We start from the raw sequence: 15,952 nt of genomic DNA, 5'->3' as shown, positions 1-15,952 counted from the left end.
ATATAAGTAAGATACATTCTTCATTCATAGTTATACAAAGCAGATACAGCTTTTTTAGGGAAATTTTTAGAAAGATACAATTATTTAATTTACATTGCAAAAATATAGCCCAAAATTTACATTACAATTTTAAGCCCAAAACGAGACTCAGAATACAATAATATACAAAAAAATTATTTTTTATACAAAAATGTTTGAAAACTTGCACCCAATACACAAAATTATATAAAACTATAAGAGGTATTTATACATTTATATATAATAATATACACTTTTATACACTTTTATACACTATTATACAAAGAAAACTCATCTTCTACATTGAATCCAAGCACTACATTCATCCAAAAACACCCAAACATTATACCAAATCACCCAGTTTTAGGCTCCTCAATACATAGCTAATCTTTTGCAACAATATTCACTCGAATTATAGTTTATTTACGAATATTCAATCAATTTTCAAACATTGAAGCTTCAAGCTTCAAAAATGGCTTAACAGAAAGAAAAATTAATAAGAAAGTGGTGTTAGCAATGGTGGGTTTCATTATGAAGCAATGTGGAAAAAATAAGTGTTTTGGTAAAATATATTGAGATGGAGATCGAAGTTGAATTATAAGATGATTTTAGGAATAGAAATTCAGTTTTATCAGAAGTGGGGAGGCAGTGTCTATCTAACTTTTTGTAGAGAAGGTAGCAAAAATAAGGTGTATTTAATGTGGTTTTGTGAAAGAAAAATTAATAAGAATATGTTGTTAGCGATGATGGAGTTTCACTACGGAGGAAGGCATGAAGTTGGGTCAATTTAGGTTTGCATCGAAAACTTTGGCTATATTATGTATGGTAACTTTATGAACTGCATTATAATGTAATTATCTCGTTTTATAATGTATATATAATGTATAATGATATATAAGAATGTATATGTAATGTATAATTGTGTAAAAAAGTGTATACACACGATTACACATTGTGTTACAGAGATTTGAAAAATAGAGGATTCAAAAAATGAAGAGGGTTCTTGGTGGCTCAGGGAAGAAGGTAAAAAAATAACATTGAAAGAGATTTGGCTTCCTAAATTCATTGTTAACATACGTTGGTTAGTCTATATGTAAATAATTATAGGACTATATAGGATATGAACTGTTTATTTGGAATGTACTTTTGTGTAAGAACCCTCTTCTCGATGCTAGTATCTTCACTATTTAGACTTGGGTTATTTCTGCACTGGTTGAGTTGATCTTCCAAGGGATTCTACCAAGCAAACGGCATAAAGTTCAAGAAACTGTGAATTCAAGCCATGCCACTGCGTTTAGAGAGATAGAAGACAAGTTACACTTCCACTGCCATTCCCATATCCAACGTTTCCTCCTAATTTTACTATGAATAAAAAAACAAAAAAATATAACGTATTCATATTTATCTGCTATACAGCATCTATAATGCATGTGGATTATGAAGTGCAAAACAAAATTTGGTATATGATGATGGGAGGACTAAATATGGCCATGGCATCCTTGTTTTTCATCATGTAAGCTCCCCTTGTCTCATAAATAGAAGACCTCTCTCTACCTGTGGCATCTTCTTGCAGTCCAGAACAGGTGGAGCATTATTCTGAAATGTCCTTTCTAGCTTTGGCTCAATTGTCTTTTTCAAACTTGAATTCTTTTGAAGATCAACTCCAGAGCAGTGTGTTTACTACAAACTTAGCTCACTAACACATCACCTTCCAACATCCGAAGTACCTACAAGTGCAATGAGAAAACAAGAAGTGTGTATACACATAAGGATCATATTATAGTACTCAGCTGAATTTTATTCTGAGATGTTACAAACATGACGTCCTTAAGTTTAACCTTCAAAGTAACATGAGCTTTGCTCGTTGCAAATAAACAATTAAAAGTGACACACGTTATATGCCAGTTCCTACTACTCTAGTGAAATAAGAATGTTTTCCATCTTATAGAGCAGGCCAGAAACAAAACTGCTAGATGATGAATCAAACAATAGAGTACCAGCACGTCTTTAACCTCCTGCAATTATTGAGCCATGGGGGACTTCCTGAGTTATAAACTTTACTCAAGAATGATCTTTTACTGAAACAAAGCTGAAATACCAGTCATGAAGAATCTATTAACACTAGGTCCTTTCTGTTTTTTTTTTTGGGGTGGCGGTGGACAATTTTGTCTTCTCGATATTACTATATTTCTACAGTCAATAATTTTATACGAGGAACTACTAAACTCAATCACTTGCTGCCGTTTACTGTTGAGGTCTATCAAGAAAAGCTTTTGCATTTGGTCAATGGTTTGGACCGGAGTCATTATAGTCAAGAGTATATAATTAGTTTCCAGATCTAGAATCTCTTGTAGCAAAAATAGGCAGTTTTCTCGCATGTGTAAATTTTTAGACAGAAACATTCAGTATATATCTCTACCTGAGACATCCTCGGCCTTGAATTAGGGTCCCGGCGAATGCATAATGAAGCACAATGTAGCATACCACGAACCTCCTGCTCCAAGTAGCAGTTCACTAGACATGGATCGATGAGTTCAGAGATGGCACTCTTTCTAAGCAGAGGACGTGCCTGCTCCATTTGGAATATAAGGATAAACTATTAGAACTCTAAACCATTGAAGCACGGGCATATACAGACATTGATGCGCCCATAAAACACAAGGAAAACTTAAAGAACTCATACCCATTCACTGAGGGACTGTTGGCCCTTTGGGCGGTTAATGTCTATAGCTTTTCTTCCAGTGACAAGTTCCAATAGTACTACACCAAATGAGTATGCATCAGCTTTTTCAGTTATTTGACCACTTTGAGCATATTCCGGTGCCAAGTACCTGAACAAGAAGAACTCATATCAATTAATAGGCCGACAGATAGTGTGTCGGTGGCGACTGTGTTAGGTTTCATATATAGTTATTTACCCAAATGTTCCAATAACTCTGGTATCAACTCCTAAGTCCCCTTCTGGTTGCCACCTCGCCAGTCCAAAGTCTCCAACCTATATCACAAAGAAAAAGTGTAGAGGGGGGCTTAAAAATAATGGATGAAAGAAAAGAATATTACAAGCAATGACAAGTAGAAGTTCGTTTTGTGACCAGTTTTAGAGAACAAATAATCTACTACTACATTTTATAGAGATATTTCGGAAAACTGTTTTTCCCTTCCATCATTAGAACAAGATTTACAAAAATCAACTAAAGCTTGTATTTTTTAAGTAAATAAAGAAGGCCAAAACACGACAAGCAATGATGCAAATAGAGAAAATTAAGTGTATAAGAGCAATACGCACCAATGGTTCAAAATCATGAGTTAGGAGGATATTATTTGGCCGCATGTCACGATGTACAATACAACCTACTCTGCACTCCTCGTGCAGGTATCTCAGTCCTCGAGCAGCTCCCACAGCAATTTTTTGACGTGCTGACCAACTTAATGGATGTCCATTACGTCCTGTGGTTTGACAACTTGATTAACAACATAAAATTATGGGTTGCACAATTTTTGACAGGTTCCTAAGCTTTCAAGAAACTTCGCTGTTCTCTACGTGCTCTACACATGAGTGAAAAAGGTTCTCATAATAATCATCCATATAAAGTGATTTAGATATAGTTTCTAAGGTGAGAAAACACTTTTGACAAATCTGTGTAAGGGAGGAGTTGCGACTGGAAGTGGAACCTCACAAATTAGAAAAAAAGAAGAAAATAACAGCTTCAATTCCACTCACTTAAAGCATTTCAATGTCATATAGATCAAGAACCGGACTTGGGGTTTAATGAGTATTGAGATATAAAGACATATGACTGGAGAAGTTGGTACCATAAAGGTGAGAATCTAAAGAGCCGTTGCAGATGTATTCATAAACTAGCAACCTTCTTCCATCTTCAACACAGAAGCCTATCAGCATCACAACATTTCGATGTTGAGCACAGCTCAGGACCTCCACTTCAGAGCAAAATTCAAGGTCTCCCTGCGAACTAGCTGATTTGTATTGCTTGACTGCTATGACTTGGCCATCTGGTAAGTGTCCACGATGTACAGAACCATACCCACCCTCAGCCAAAAAGTTAGCTTGTGAAAATCGACTGGTAGCGCGTTCGAGCTCAGAATAAGTGAACCACCGAGGTGGTTTTCCAAATAAAGGTGCCTTGTGTTGACATATTGAACAAAGTGGAGGAGGATCAGCGGGAGAACTTTTGGTTAATGACATCATTTTTCTCATGTTACTGTTTATTTCCACATCATGCCCTTCTTTCTTTAGACAAACTTTAGGTTCTCGATCAAGTCCAAATGATTTCTCTGGGAAAACATCATGCTTTAACTTTAGCAATGTGCCTTTAGATCTTGGTGAGTCTCTCTTTAAGTAATGTGAGAAATCCTTTGCTGCAATGAGAATGTCTTGCATCCATTGCTGGGAACATATGCTTGTTGTAGGAGAACTCAGGTTTTCACTATCTGTGTCAGAATCAGATTCATCTGAATAATGATTGCATTTATGTGAAAAGGTCTTCTTCGTATCCCAATTGACCTCAGAGAAGAAAAGAGGAGAGGTCCCTATGTCTAGACTGGAAATTGAGGATGTCCCAGCATCAGTTGTGGTGAATGATGAATGCTCTGGACTACTTGCTGGAGTAACGTTTGGCACCCGAATCTCATTCCAGTGATCATCAGACTTTTCACCTAAATGTTTTGAAGATGCTTGTGACGTGAGGGAGACTTCAGTTTCAGTGTTGGGGGATCCAATGAAATTCAAACGAAGCACTTTTGGTTGAGAGTTTTTCATCTGAACAATATTACATTCCAGTTGTTCCATACAGAGTCTGGCCTCTTTTTTCATTCGCCTGGACATTAGTCATCAAGGAAATATGCATTTAGCAACAAGAGAACACCTACATTTTAATCAGATGCAAGAACCAAAGTTTTTATATGAAAACATGAAATAAGATGTACATCGTATTTACTTATCCAATACCACCCATCGAGTCTGAACTCTCCTGGCTTCAGCAGCCACTACTCCAGACTGTGATCCAGAAATGACTTTGATCTTCACCTTCATCTGTGAAGTAGAACTGAATGATGTGGGTATCCTATATGAGGGAACTAAGATTTCAGAATTAGATGGATCACTTACTTTATTTGGATCATAAATATCATGAAGTTGAAGTAACATTTGTGTGCACGATTCTGAAATGAAATCCTTTTGATCTAAAGTCGTTCCAGATAGTGATCTCCAGTTGCTAGTCGTGCAATCGCTGTTAAATCTACGTAAACCCCAAAGCCTTTTACCTGAAAGTGTAGGTAACCAGTTCCAAGTTACTTTTAACAGATTTCTCTGAAGCAAATGAAAGTCGTTATGATAAGAGTGAAGAAACAAGAATCACATGCGTAATAACTATCGTAATTCTTGCAAAAAGGTCAAGTTAAACAGGGCGATGACACGAATCAAAGCTTGAACTGGTAATGGCTCTAGAAATTATGGAAGAAGCTGACTTATTCATTATCAGGAAAATGAGCAGAAATGAAAGAAACAAAAACAGGGTAATTTTCTAAATTGCACAATCAATAGCAAATTATCCAGACAAGAGGATAAGCAACTCACTTCCAACCTCAAAGGTTGTGAGTTAGAGTCACCAAGATAGCAAAAGGTGGGCGAAGGTCGTGAGTTCGAACAAAAAGGTGGGAGCTTGGGAGGGATTATAAAAAGAAAAAAAGCAAATTGTCCTGCAGTAATTTTGGACAAATATAAAATGAAACAAAAAAGGAGGAATAATGGCTGGCATACATGTATGCTAGGGCAGAGAAAAGTTTACCTGAGGTATGAGTAGGATGGACGACCAGTAGTTTAATAGAATCCCCAGGTTGAACCACATGAGTTACTGCCCAGATAAAGGCACTTGTTGAAATATCTCTCGAAGCTTTCACAGCAACAAGCACAACTCTCCTTCCCACATCCAAGCTTTTATCAATCCCACTCTTCATCTCAATACCACGGATAAGTTCAATTCTATTGATTATTCCTCAGAAACCCATTCAGATTATCTGGCCCAAAGCGCTTCCTTCTTTGTATACCTTATCAGTGTGCAAGTTGATATGAAGTAAATTTTCCACTAGGAGAAGATTCCCAAATCCAAGATCAAGGATTGGACGGACGTTAACTGAAAGTTTCTTGAGAGTAAGAAAAAAATGTGCAACGTGTGAGTCAGAAACAGAAGGCGAGGTGTCATGATTTTCTGGTGTTAAGTAAAAAGGGTAAAGCCAAATAGTCAGCAAGCTTAATTTATCGCATCATGTTTCAACAAGATCGTCAATTATTGGGATCAATCAATTACGGTGCGGTGCCCAACAAATATTGAAACGAGTATCAATGACAAAGACAGTGAAAGGTAAACAAACTTTGAATAACATCGACCCCACAACATTCCACCAGGCCCTTTCTATCTACTCTTCTTCCTTTTTATACATGGAAAGACTCTATTACTGTATACTAATGGAATCAACAATGCTACACTCCAAGAATATATAAGCTCTCTCCTTTTGAAGTTGAAAGAGTTGTGTTTGGACATTATTTTAATTGAAAAAGTTTTGAAGTTTTGGTGAGCAAAAGTCTAAAAAAAAAATAAAAAAAATTGATCAATTTTTGGAACTTGAAAATATTTTGAAAACAGATTTTTAAAATCCAAAAATATATATTAATCAAGTAGATATTTACAGATATGTTTTTAAAATCTGATCCAAAATCAATAATCAAACACTAAGCCCCAATCTTTTTTTTTTCTTTTTTCATTCTTCATGCTGGTTCAAACATTAATTAAATAAATAAAAAGAGGCTAAAATATACTTGAAATATTAAAAAAAGCTCATAATTGACTTCTTAATGGTATACAAATTTTCTTAATGTTCTTTTAGGCTCAAATATACCCCTACGACTAATGAATCAAGTTGGTATAAATTTTGGACATTAAAATAGTTATGTGGCACGTTATAAGCTTGCCAGACGTATAATTTAGGATGGGTGCTCGTTTCCTAGTTACGAAGGGGAGCCTTGGAGTAACTGGTAAAGTTGCTCCAATGTGACCAGGAGGTCACGGGTTCAAGCCTTGGAAACAGCCTCTTGCAGAAATGCAAGGTAAGGCTGCGTACAACAGACCCTTGTGGTCAGGCCCTTCCCCGGACCCTGCGCATAGCAGGAGCTTAAGTGCACCGGGCTGCCCTTTTTTTTGCTCGTTTCCTAGTTAATTTTAACTTAAACCCATGAGCCTTTTTATTCTTCCTCATTCGAAGAAACTGATTTTAATGATGACTTTCGAATGAGCTTTGACCATTTAGAACTTCTGATAATTTAAAAGTAGGTTCCATAATATGCAAACCCTCAATTGAAAATTATAAGCCATCAAAGCAGCAAAGTCACTTGATATACGATTTTGAATAAATATCATCCGAAGCAATATCAGGAGCATTGTAAGAAAGAAAATATGTGTATTTCTCGACAAATTATGATACATAGAGAGAGCCATATATAAACTCTATCACATAAGATATTTAGAAGTCAAGTCTACCTACAATTGGAAACACCTATTGTTGTCATCAATGAGAGAGTTGAGAATTAGTTTAAAGTACAAGTAGATAGCAGTTCTGATACGAGCATGGTTAGCACAAACTATGAGGATTTTTTTGAGCTCACAATAAGGACATGAATAGGAGCTTGGATGGATCTTATGGAACGCAAGAGGGGAGAGCTTCAAATTACATTAGTGCCTCAAATTTCTTAATCATTATTGCCCAGGCTTCGATGATCAACCCATGATATATTTTGGTTTTGATCTTCGGCCATTCTGGTCCTCAAGAGGAAGCCATGTGCTTAGGAGAATCCCAAGTGGTTGCTCACTTTGGAGATGAAATGCCTTACCTCGACGATGGGAAACACCATATATATTGGCGAGCTCAAGCCATTAGGGCGATCATCATGAACTTGGACGATCAAGCATGATCCCATTTGGGTTATTTTTCTAAATAGACACTTCGGGGCTATTTCTGTAATGGCTATTTCTGTAATAGGCAAAATTATAAATAGATGCCTTAGTCATTTATTTCCAGTTGTGATGGAGTTGCATCAAGGATCAGCTCTTAGTCCGTTTTTATTTGCCTTGCCGATGGATGAATTGACGCGACAAATTCAAGGTGAGGTGCCATGGTGTATGCTTTTTGCGGATGACATAGTCCTGATCAATGAGACTCGTAACGATGTTAACGCTAAGCTGGAGGATTGGAGACATACCTTGGAGTCTAAAGGATTTAAGCTAGTAGGACTAAGATAGAGTACTTAGAGTGCAAGTTTAGTGAGACACTTCAAGAGGTTGGCGTGGAAGTTAGGCTTGGTGCCCAGGTCATCCAAAAGAGAAGTAGTTTCAAGTATCTTGGGTCTATCATGCAAGGTAGCGGAGAGATTGACACTGATGTCACACATCATATGAGGGCAGGATGGACGAAATGGAGGCTCGCTTTCGGAGTGCTATGTGAGAAGAAGGTGCCACCACAACTTAAGAGAAAGTTCTACAAAGTGGTGGTTAGACCGGCTATGTTGTATGGGGCAGAGTGCTGGCCAGTTAAGACCTCTCACGTTCAAAAAATGAAAGTTGCCAAGATGAGAATATTAAGATGGATGTGTAGGCACACCAGGAGCGACATGACTAGAAATGAGGCTATTCGGGACAAGGTAGGAGTGGGCTCGGTGGAAGACAAGATATGGGAAATACGACTGAGATGGTTTGGGCATGTGAAGAGGAGAGACGCAGGTGCCCCGGTGCAGAGGTGTGAGAGATTGACCATGGATGAGTACAAAAGAGGTAGAGGTAGGCCAAAAAAGTATTAGTGAGAGGTGATTAGATAGGAAATGGCGTAGTTACAGCTTATGGAGGAAATAACCTTAGATAGGAGGGTGTGGAGGACCCACATTTGGGTAGAAGGCTAGTACATAGTCCTGTTATCCTTCCCTATTCATAGCCGCAATAGTGCATTACGATTTTTTGTGATCTGATTTCTGTTATGGCTATTATTTCTGTTATTATATACTACTTTCTATACTTTGATTACCATATTGTATTTATGATGCTTTCTTTATCTATTATCCCATAGAGTTTTGAATTTCTTAACCTTATCTGACCTCTTGTTATATTTTTATTGAGCTGAGGGTCTCCTAGAAACAGCCGTCCTACCTTGGTAGGAGTAAGGTCTGCGTACACTCTACCCTCTTTAGACCCCACATTGTAGAATTTCACTGTATTGTTGTTGTTGTTGTATGCCTTAGTTATTTCATTCCTTATATTGTTTTGAGATGAAGAATTGAAATATTAAATTCTTGTAGAGAGTTAAATACCTATTCTAGAGTATCTTAGATTGATGGGTGGATTCCCATTGTTGATTGAAGACTCTTTGCTCTTGATTTCATATGAGTCACTCATTTGTGGATTCCAATTGAGTTTCTCTTTTCTATTGAATTCAACTCTCTCCCTTGGTTAATTGTGGATTCAATTAGCTCTTCTTGCTTCTCTTCTCTTCTCATATTGCTCTCTATCTTTAAATTTTGTGTTTGAATCCATTTTGATTAGGTTTACTTGATTGAAATCGTAGTATTTAATTTCTGCATCGATTTGATTCTAATAGTTCAATTAGGATCTTATCAAGTTCTATGGCGGAGGAGGAAGTAGTAGAGGTGTTAAGACTTCTACCACCACTTCCTAACATTGTTCCTCCATTCCCTTAGAGGTTAGTAAAAAGAGTGAAATAGGATGCAATTCAGAAGTATGTTGATGTTCTAAAGCAAGCAGTGCGAAATGTTCCATTCCTAGATGTTATCCAGGTGATGTCAAAAATTTCTATGTGTTTAAAGAATATGCTAACAAAGAAGAAAGTTGTGCAAGTAAAAGAGGTAAACATTACTCACTGGGATAGTGTCACGTCCCGAGCCTACACCCTGAGCATGGGCGGCACTCGCAAACCATTGTTGGTCCTAAGCGAATCCTTAGCCTAGCTGACTACGGAATTAAAGACTAAACAAACGCATGGAAGCTTTACTTTGCTTGGAAAGTTTCTCTAACCGACAACCATCACTATGAGCCTCGTGATGATACAACTACTTCTCACATTGCTAGAGCCGCCCATCACCTTGATAGGATAAAGGATGCAAACTCAACTCATGGATCCATATAAAAAGCCCTTAGTGAGGTTGGTGAGGAGTCGTCCAAATCAACGTCACGATCCTATCCTACGCTGGCTATATACTTTATGGAGTTTGAGTTATCTAAACTCTTACCCAAATCAGTTCGCAATACTACTCCCAAAAATTGCAGTAATGCTCATATATACAATAAAATCTCTGTGAGTACATGCTCAAAATACTCCTCTAAAGTCATAATGAACTTTACTTTAACCGACAAGTGAGGGTTGCTCAGTTGGTTAAGTACCTCCACCCACGATCGGTAGGTCCTGGGTTCGAGTCACACTGGAGGGGAAGTGTGGAAACACTATAAATCCTCCAAAGGGGGGGGGGGAAAGAAAAAAAAACAAAAAAAAAACTTTACTTTAACTAACTAGAAACTCTTTCTCAACTCTTATACTTTCTTTAAAATAGATATGCTTTTTTTCAATACAAATAATACTTTTGGAACTACTCAGGATCTCTTAAAACTCATCCTCAATAGTAATACATAATACATTGACTCAGTTGAACTCTGAAAATCATGCATAATGAATAGTAATACAAAATCCTCAAAATCAAGTAATGTTCTCGGGATACTCATGTTCTCTTAAAACTCTTTTTTACTCATCATTTTGAAATACTTCTACTTTCACTGAGAACTATACATAATATAGCAATGTAAAACCTTCAACAACTCAATAGGGTTCATGTGAAAAATATGCATGAACAACAATCAATAAATAGAATCATACAAGGAATCATAAGCTTAACAAAAGAGAATCAAATTCAATAACAAGGAACCATAAAAACTCGAATTTCAATAAAAGGATTGGATTAAAACCCCTAGGATAAACTTTTGTTGACTGAATTTAGATGTAGGGCGTGGAAACGAATTCAGTCCACCACTATGATTAGCCTTACATACCTGATTATGAAGCTATTGGACTGAAAACTTTGGTGGAGACTTGATATTCCTTGCCCGAGGAAGAACACTAGCTTTCTTGGAGGAAAACTTTGATCTTGGAATCTTGGTGCTTGATCTTGAGAAAAGAAGCTCTTTTATGGAGTTCTTAGAGTGGAAGAACTTGGGAAAACCTTGGATGGAAGGCTTCTCTCGATTCTTGAATTTTTTTACTTGAAAGCTTTAGGGTTCTTGGTGGAGAAGAGGAACCCTAGGTTAGTTTTGAGATAATCTCTTGAGACTTAGGTGTTTAGATTGATGATTATGAAAGGAAAAATAGTTAATTGAATGATATACTCCTTTAAAACACCCAAAAATGACTTAGAATAGGGATAAAAAGGTTTGGAAAAGACCAAAATAATACTTAAAAACGTGCAAAAAGTTTCTAAAAAAAATGCAACAAGCTTTCACGGATAGCTTCACTATCTGTAAAAACTTATACCAGCTATATAGGTGTCCGTGAAAGTTTAACTGTCTAATAGAACTTCACTTAAATGAGTATAACTTTTTATTATGAACTCTAAATGAGGCAAACTTAGTGGCATTAGAAAGAGGATTCATAGACCTTAATTTGCAGGTTATGGGACTTCTATCTCTTTATATTCTAAGAGATATGATCATTTGAAGTTTACCCAAGTAAAATTTTATATCAAAATCCAATCGGTAAGAAAGCTTTCAGCTCAACTTTGTGTTGGAGGATTCTTGTGATTTTAATTCATCTTCAAATATGTTTTTATACTAAAGAATTGACCTTAACATCTATGCACAATTAAAAATTACATGATATGGCCCTATACACATATAAAAATAGTTCAGATATTAGCTTAGAATTTTTTGGGGTGTGATAGATAGTTTTATCATTTTAGCAAAAGAGATCAAATAAAAGAAAGATCTAGGAGATTTCACTGTTTCCTGCACCATTCATTATCATGATTTTACAAGATCTATATGCGACAATGAAACTAGTATAAATCTGATGTCATTGGATATCTACAAGAAATCTAGAGTGAGCAAGCCATAACCAACTAACATGAGATGACAGGTAGATCATATAGAAGTGAAAAGATCCATAGGGATGGTTGATATTTTGATGTTTAAGGTAGGGAAATTCTCTATACCGGCTATTTTTTTAATCCTTGATTGTGTACTTAACAAAAAGATTCCTACCATTCTTAGGATACCCTTCATAGTGATAGGGAGGCCTCTTATAGACTCGAAAAAGAATAAAATAAAGTTATGAGTAAAGAGTAATTAGGTATCTTTAAAGTTGATAGGAGAATGCAACTACCAATAGCCTATACCCCAATCTCTGCTATCATTATCCTAGATAAAGTGGATGAAGCTCCCAAGCCTAACCACTACTAATGGAGGTAAGGTGTGAGTTCCTAAGCTAGATAGATAAGGAATTAAAAATGATCTCATCTTTTTTAACCGACCCCGAGGTTAGGATGGTGTTGAAACTTCTAATGAAGTATGATGATGTGATAGATGAAAACAAGGATAGAATCTAGGCCCATGTGTCATACCGTCTGATTCAAGATGTATATCAGGGAGTAGGGGTGTTCATGATTTAAGTAAAATAAACTAAACTAAACTAAAAATCAAACCAAACCGATTAAATAAACTAATTTTTATTTGGTTTAATTTGATTTGATATCTATTTTTAAAAATCGATACAATTGGGTTGATTTTAGTTTTGTTCAAAAAAATCAAAGAAATAACCGAATCGACAAATTATACATACCTATACAGATAAATACATATATATATATGTTATTTTTTATGAATAATTTTTATTCAAAAATGAAGCACTCTAGTGAAAAAGAATAAGGTATGATGTTTTTTTTATTTGTGCAACAATATCGGTAATTTATGAATTATTCAGTAAGTTTATGTTGTTTAGTACATTGAATTAGCAAACAATATAAGTAGGAAGTTAAACATACTTGAACTTCTGGTATAAGAATTATAAGATTCAAAATGACACAAATTAATTTCCTTTTGAATGAATTGTTGTCTTCGTGTATGGTTAATAACCGAATCAAATTGAATTAAAACTGATAAAAACCAAATCAATAAATATATATTATATTTGGTTGGTTTTATTTTGATAATTTTAAAATCAATTACATTGATTTAATTTTGGGTTTGACCAATAACCGACCCAAACTGATCCATAAACACCCCTATCAGTGAGTTTATGACCTAGGTCATGTTGTGATATTAAATCAAGTTCTAATTTGAAGGCAACTCATATTTACCACCTTGATGTGGTACATGCGTCATGTTGTAATATTAAATCAAGCTCTACTTGGTAGGCAACTCAAGATTTTTGATTTTATTAGTCGGTTGATTTTTTATTTCTCTTGGTTTTTGATATGTTTGTGATGAAAGACTTTAAAAACATGGAAATACATTTTAGGAGTTTAAGAGAAGATATTTGTAGGATCTCGTGAAGAAACAAATCTCGAGACTTTTATACGGTAAAAGGTACAACATGTACATGGATTCTACGATTCAATGTACAATCATAGATGGTAAATTGTTACACCCGATAAAATTATCAAAATACCCCTAAACTAAATAACGCTCGCATAACGCATCTTCCTTAACCTTTTCGATCAATCCGAGGCCAAAATATCGATCAAGGGGAAAAATTGTGTGGGAAAATGATATTGGTTGAATTTTAGGCCAACTGAATTGGAGGATATATTTTTAGAGTGAAATGACGGAAAGTAGAGGAGTATGCGATAGGTCCGCATCGAGGACCTGATGCGTACTTTAACTTAATCTCATCCTAATTATTTTTATGAGGTTAGAATTGGATCGGAAAAAATTAAAATAAAAATTGCACTATGGGGGAACCAATCCGTGTCGCAGACCTAGTCCCCCACATGCCAATTTTCTGCCCATTTTTAATTTTAAGGAGGGGCCTTCCGATCTTTTCTCCACCCCACCTATACTTAGCCCATGACTAAAATAGGTCATTTTCGACCTTAAAGGAGTACCTAAATGCATTTCTAAGTCTTTTACGCTAATTTAACTTAAGAGCTATCACTAAGGAGTGGAGAAGAGGCTAGGGTTCAAAAGATTCAAGATTGATTATCTTGTATTCATCTCAAGTATGTAAGGCTACCTATAACATGGATTGAGTTCATCCACATGCCCTACATCTTCAGTTTTCTTAGTTGAGATTAGTTTCAAAGTTCCATGAATCGAGTTCTTGAATTATGTATCATTCCCATTGGATTTGTATATAAATCTTCTTGTGTTATTGTACATGTATTATGATATTCTTTGATAAGTTTCTTGAATTGAGTCCTGTTGAGAGTGTGGTTTCGTATTTGTATCCATATGAACCCTAATTGAGATTTTATTATACATTATACATTGACGGAGAATTAAAGAACGAGTTGTGAATGTCTTGAATTAAATAATTTATGCATTTATTTTGAGTTTAAGAATAACAAGTGTCATCTTTGATTGAGAAAGAGTTTGAGAATGAGTTTAGAAATCCCCTCAGTAGCATCTTGAGAATGAGTATTTTGAGTATAAATGAGTGAAAAAATATTTTATTAAATGTCTATTTTGAAATTGAGTTGATAAGTCACATTATATTTTTATTTTAAATGCATTCTTTGAGTTGAGATTTGCGCTAAGTCCAAAAGAGACTAAATGAGTATTTTGAGTATTTTACTCACATAATGTATAGGCGGAACCCACGGTGGCCCCTCAAAGTTGGCATCAACTTTCACTTAGACACTTCAACTAAGATTTGTTCATTTTAGACACCTCAAGTAAGGTTCTGATGTGTCATTTTGACACTTTTTTTACAATCACCCAAATATCTAAAGTGTGTGTAATACACTTGCCGCTGATATGTCAAAGTGACCAATTAAATGAAGTTAATGACCACTTTTTTTCTAATCAAAAGTCATTATTTTAAAATTATATTTGATATATCTGTCACGTTTCTTCATTTAATTGGTCACTTTAACACATCAGCGTCAAGTGTATTACACACATTTTAGATATTTGGGTGATTGTAAAAAAAGTGTCAAAATGACACATCAGAACCTTACTTGAGGTGTCTAAAATGAACAAAGCTTAGTTGAGATGTCTAACTGAAAGTTGGTGCCAACTTTGAGGGGCGACCGATGGGTTAGGCCTAATGTATATGAGCATAATTAGAGTATTTTGGGAGTAGTATTGAGCACCGATATGGGGTGAGCCCATAAAATACGTAGCCAGCGTAGGATAGAGGCCAAGCCTCTCTTGTCCCAAAAGAGGACTTGTATATTGGATCCATGAGTTTGAGCATCCTTTGCCCTGGCAAGGTATTAGACGATTGCAGCAATGTCAGTTTTAAGTGTTGTATCATCACTAGCTCATAAGTGATGATTGTTGGTTCGAGAAACTCCCTAAGAGTAAAATATTATATCTTTATATATTAAGTTGCATCTCTTACTACATATTATTTAAAGCACTACTATTATTTTACTTCATGCTTTATTGAGTTGAGTCATTTCAGAGTGAGTCTCATGAGTTGAGTTGAGTTGAGTCTAGTTGAGTTGATTTGAGTGTCCTTGAGTAAGTTTCCTTTCAGGTATATTACATATTCATATATTCCATGTATTGACGCCATTTGGCCTACATTATTTTATGATGTAGATACAAGTGATAGAGGTCCTCAACAGGCGCATCGTTGAAGACTAAGACTCGTCCAACTTTTGGTGAGGCCTCCTCGCATTCGGAGGACTTCATTTATGTTTTTGTCACCCATT

The 15,952-nt window shown here is 35.7% G+C and overlaps 1 protein-coding gene across 1 annotated transcript; it reads right to left on the bottom strand.

Annotated features, from left to right (window-relative positions):
* Window positions 1-1,255: 1,255 nt before the first annotated feature.
* Window positions 1,256-6,470, bottom strand: LOC129893414 (inactive protein kinase SELMODRAFT_444075-like). Its single transcript, XM_055968939.1, has 9 exons — window positions 5,823-6,470; window positions 5,144-5,298; window positions 4,974-5,068; window positions 3,832-4,853; window positions 3,305-3,465; window positions 2,937-3,013; window positions 2,702-2,849; window positions 2,438-2,587; window positions 1,256-1,745 (listed from the first exon to the last, which is right to left on the bottom strand). The coding sequence occupies exons 1-9, from the start codon at window positions 5,989-5,991 to the stop codon at window positions 1,707-1,709; spliced, it is 2,016 nt and encodes a 671-aa protein (XP_055824914.1). The 5' UTR covers window positions 5,992-6,470; the 3' UTR covers window positions 1,256-1,706.
* Window positions 6,471-15,952: the final 9,482 nt, after the last annotated feature.

This window comes from Solanum dulcamara, chromosome 6 (genome assembly GCF_947179165.1).
Source record: "Solanum dulcamara chromosome 6, daSolDulc1.2, whole genome shotgun sequence".
NCBI lineage: Eukaryota > Viridiplantae > Streptophyta > Magnoliopsida > Solanales > Solanaceae > Solanum > Solanum dulcamara.
Note: the sequence above shows the minus strand (reverse complement) of the source record. Positions and strands in the feature narration are given on the sequence as shown.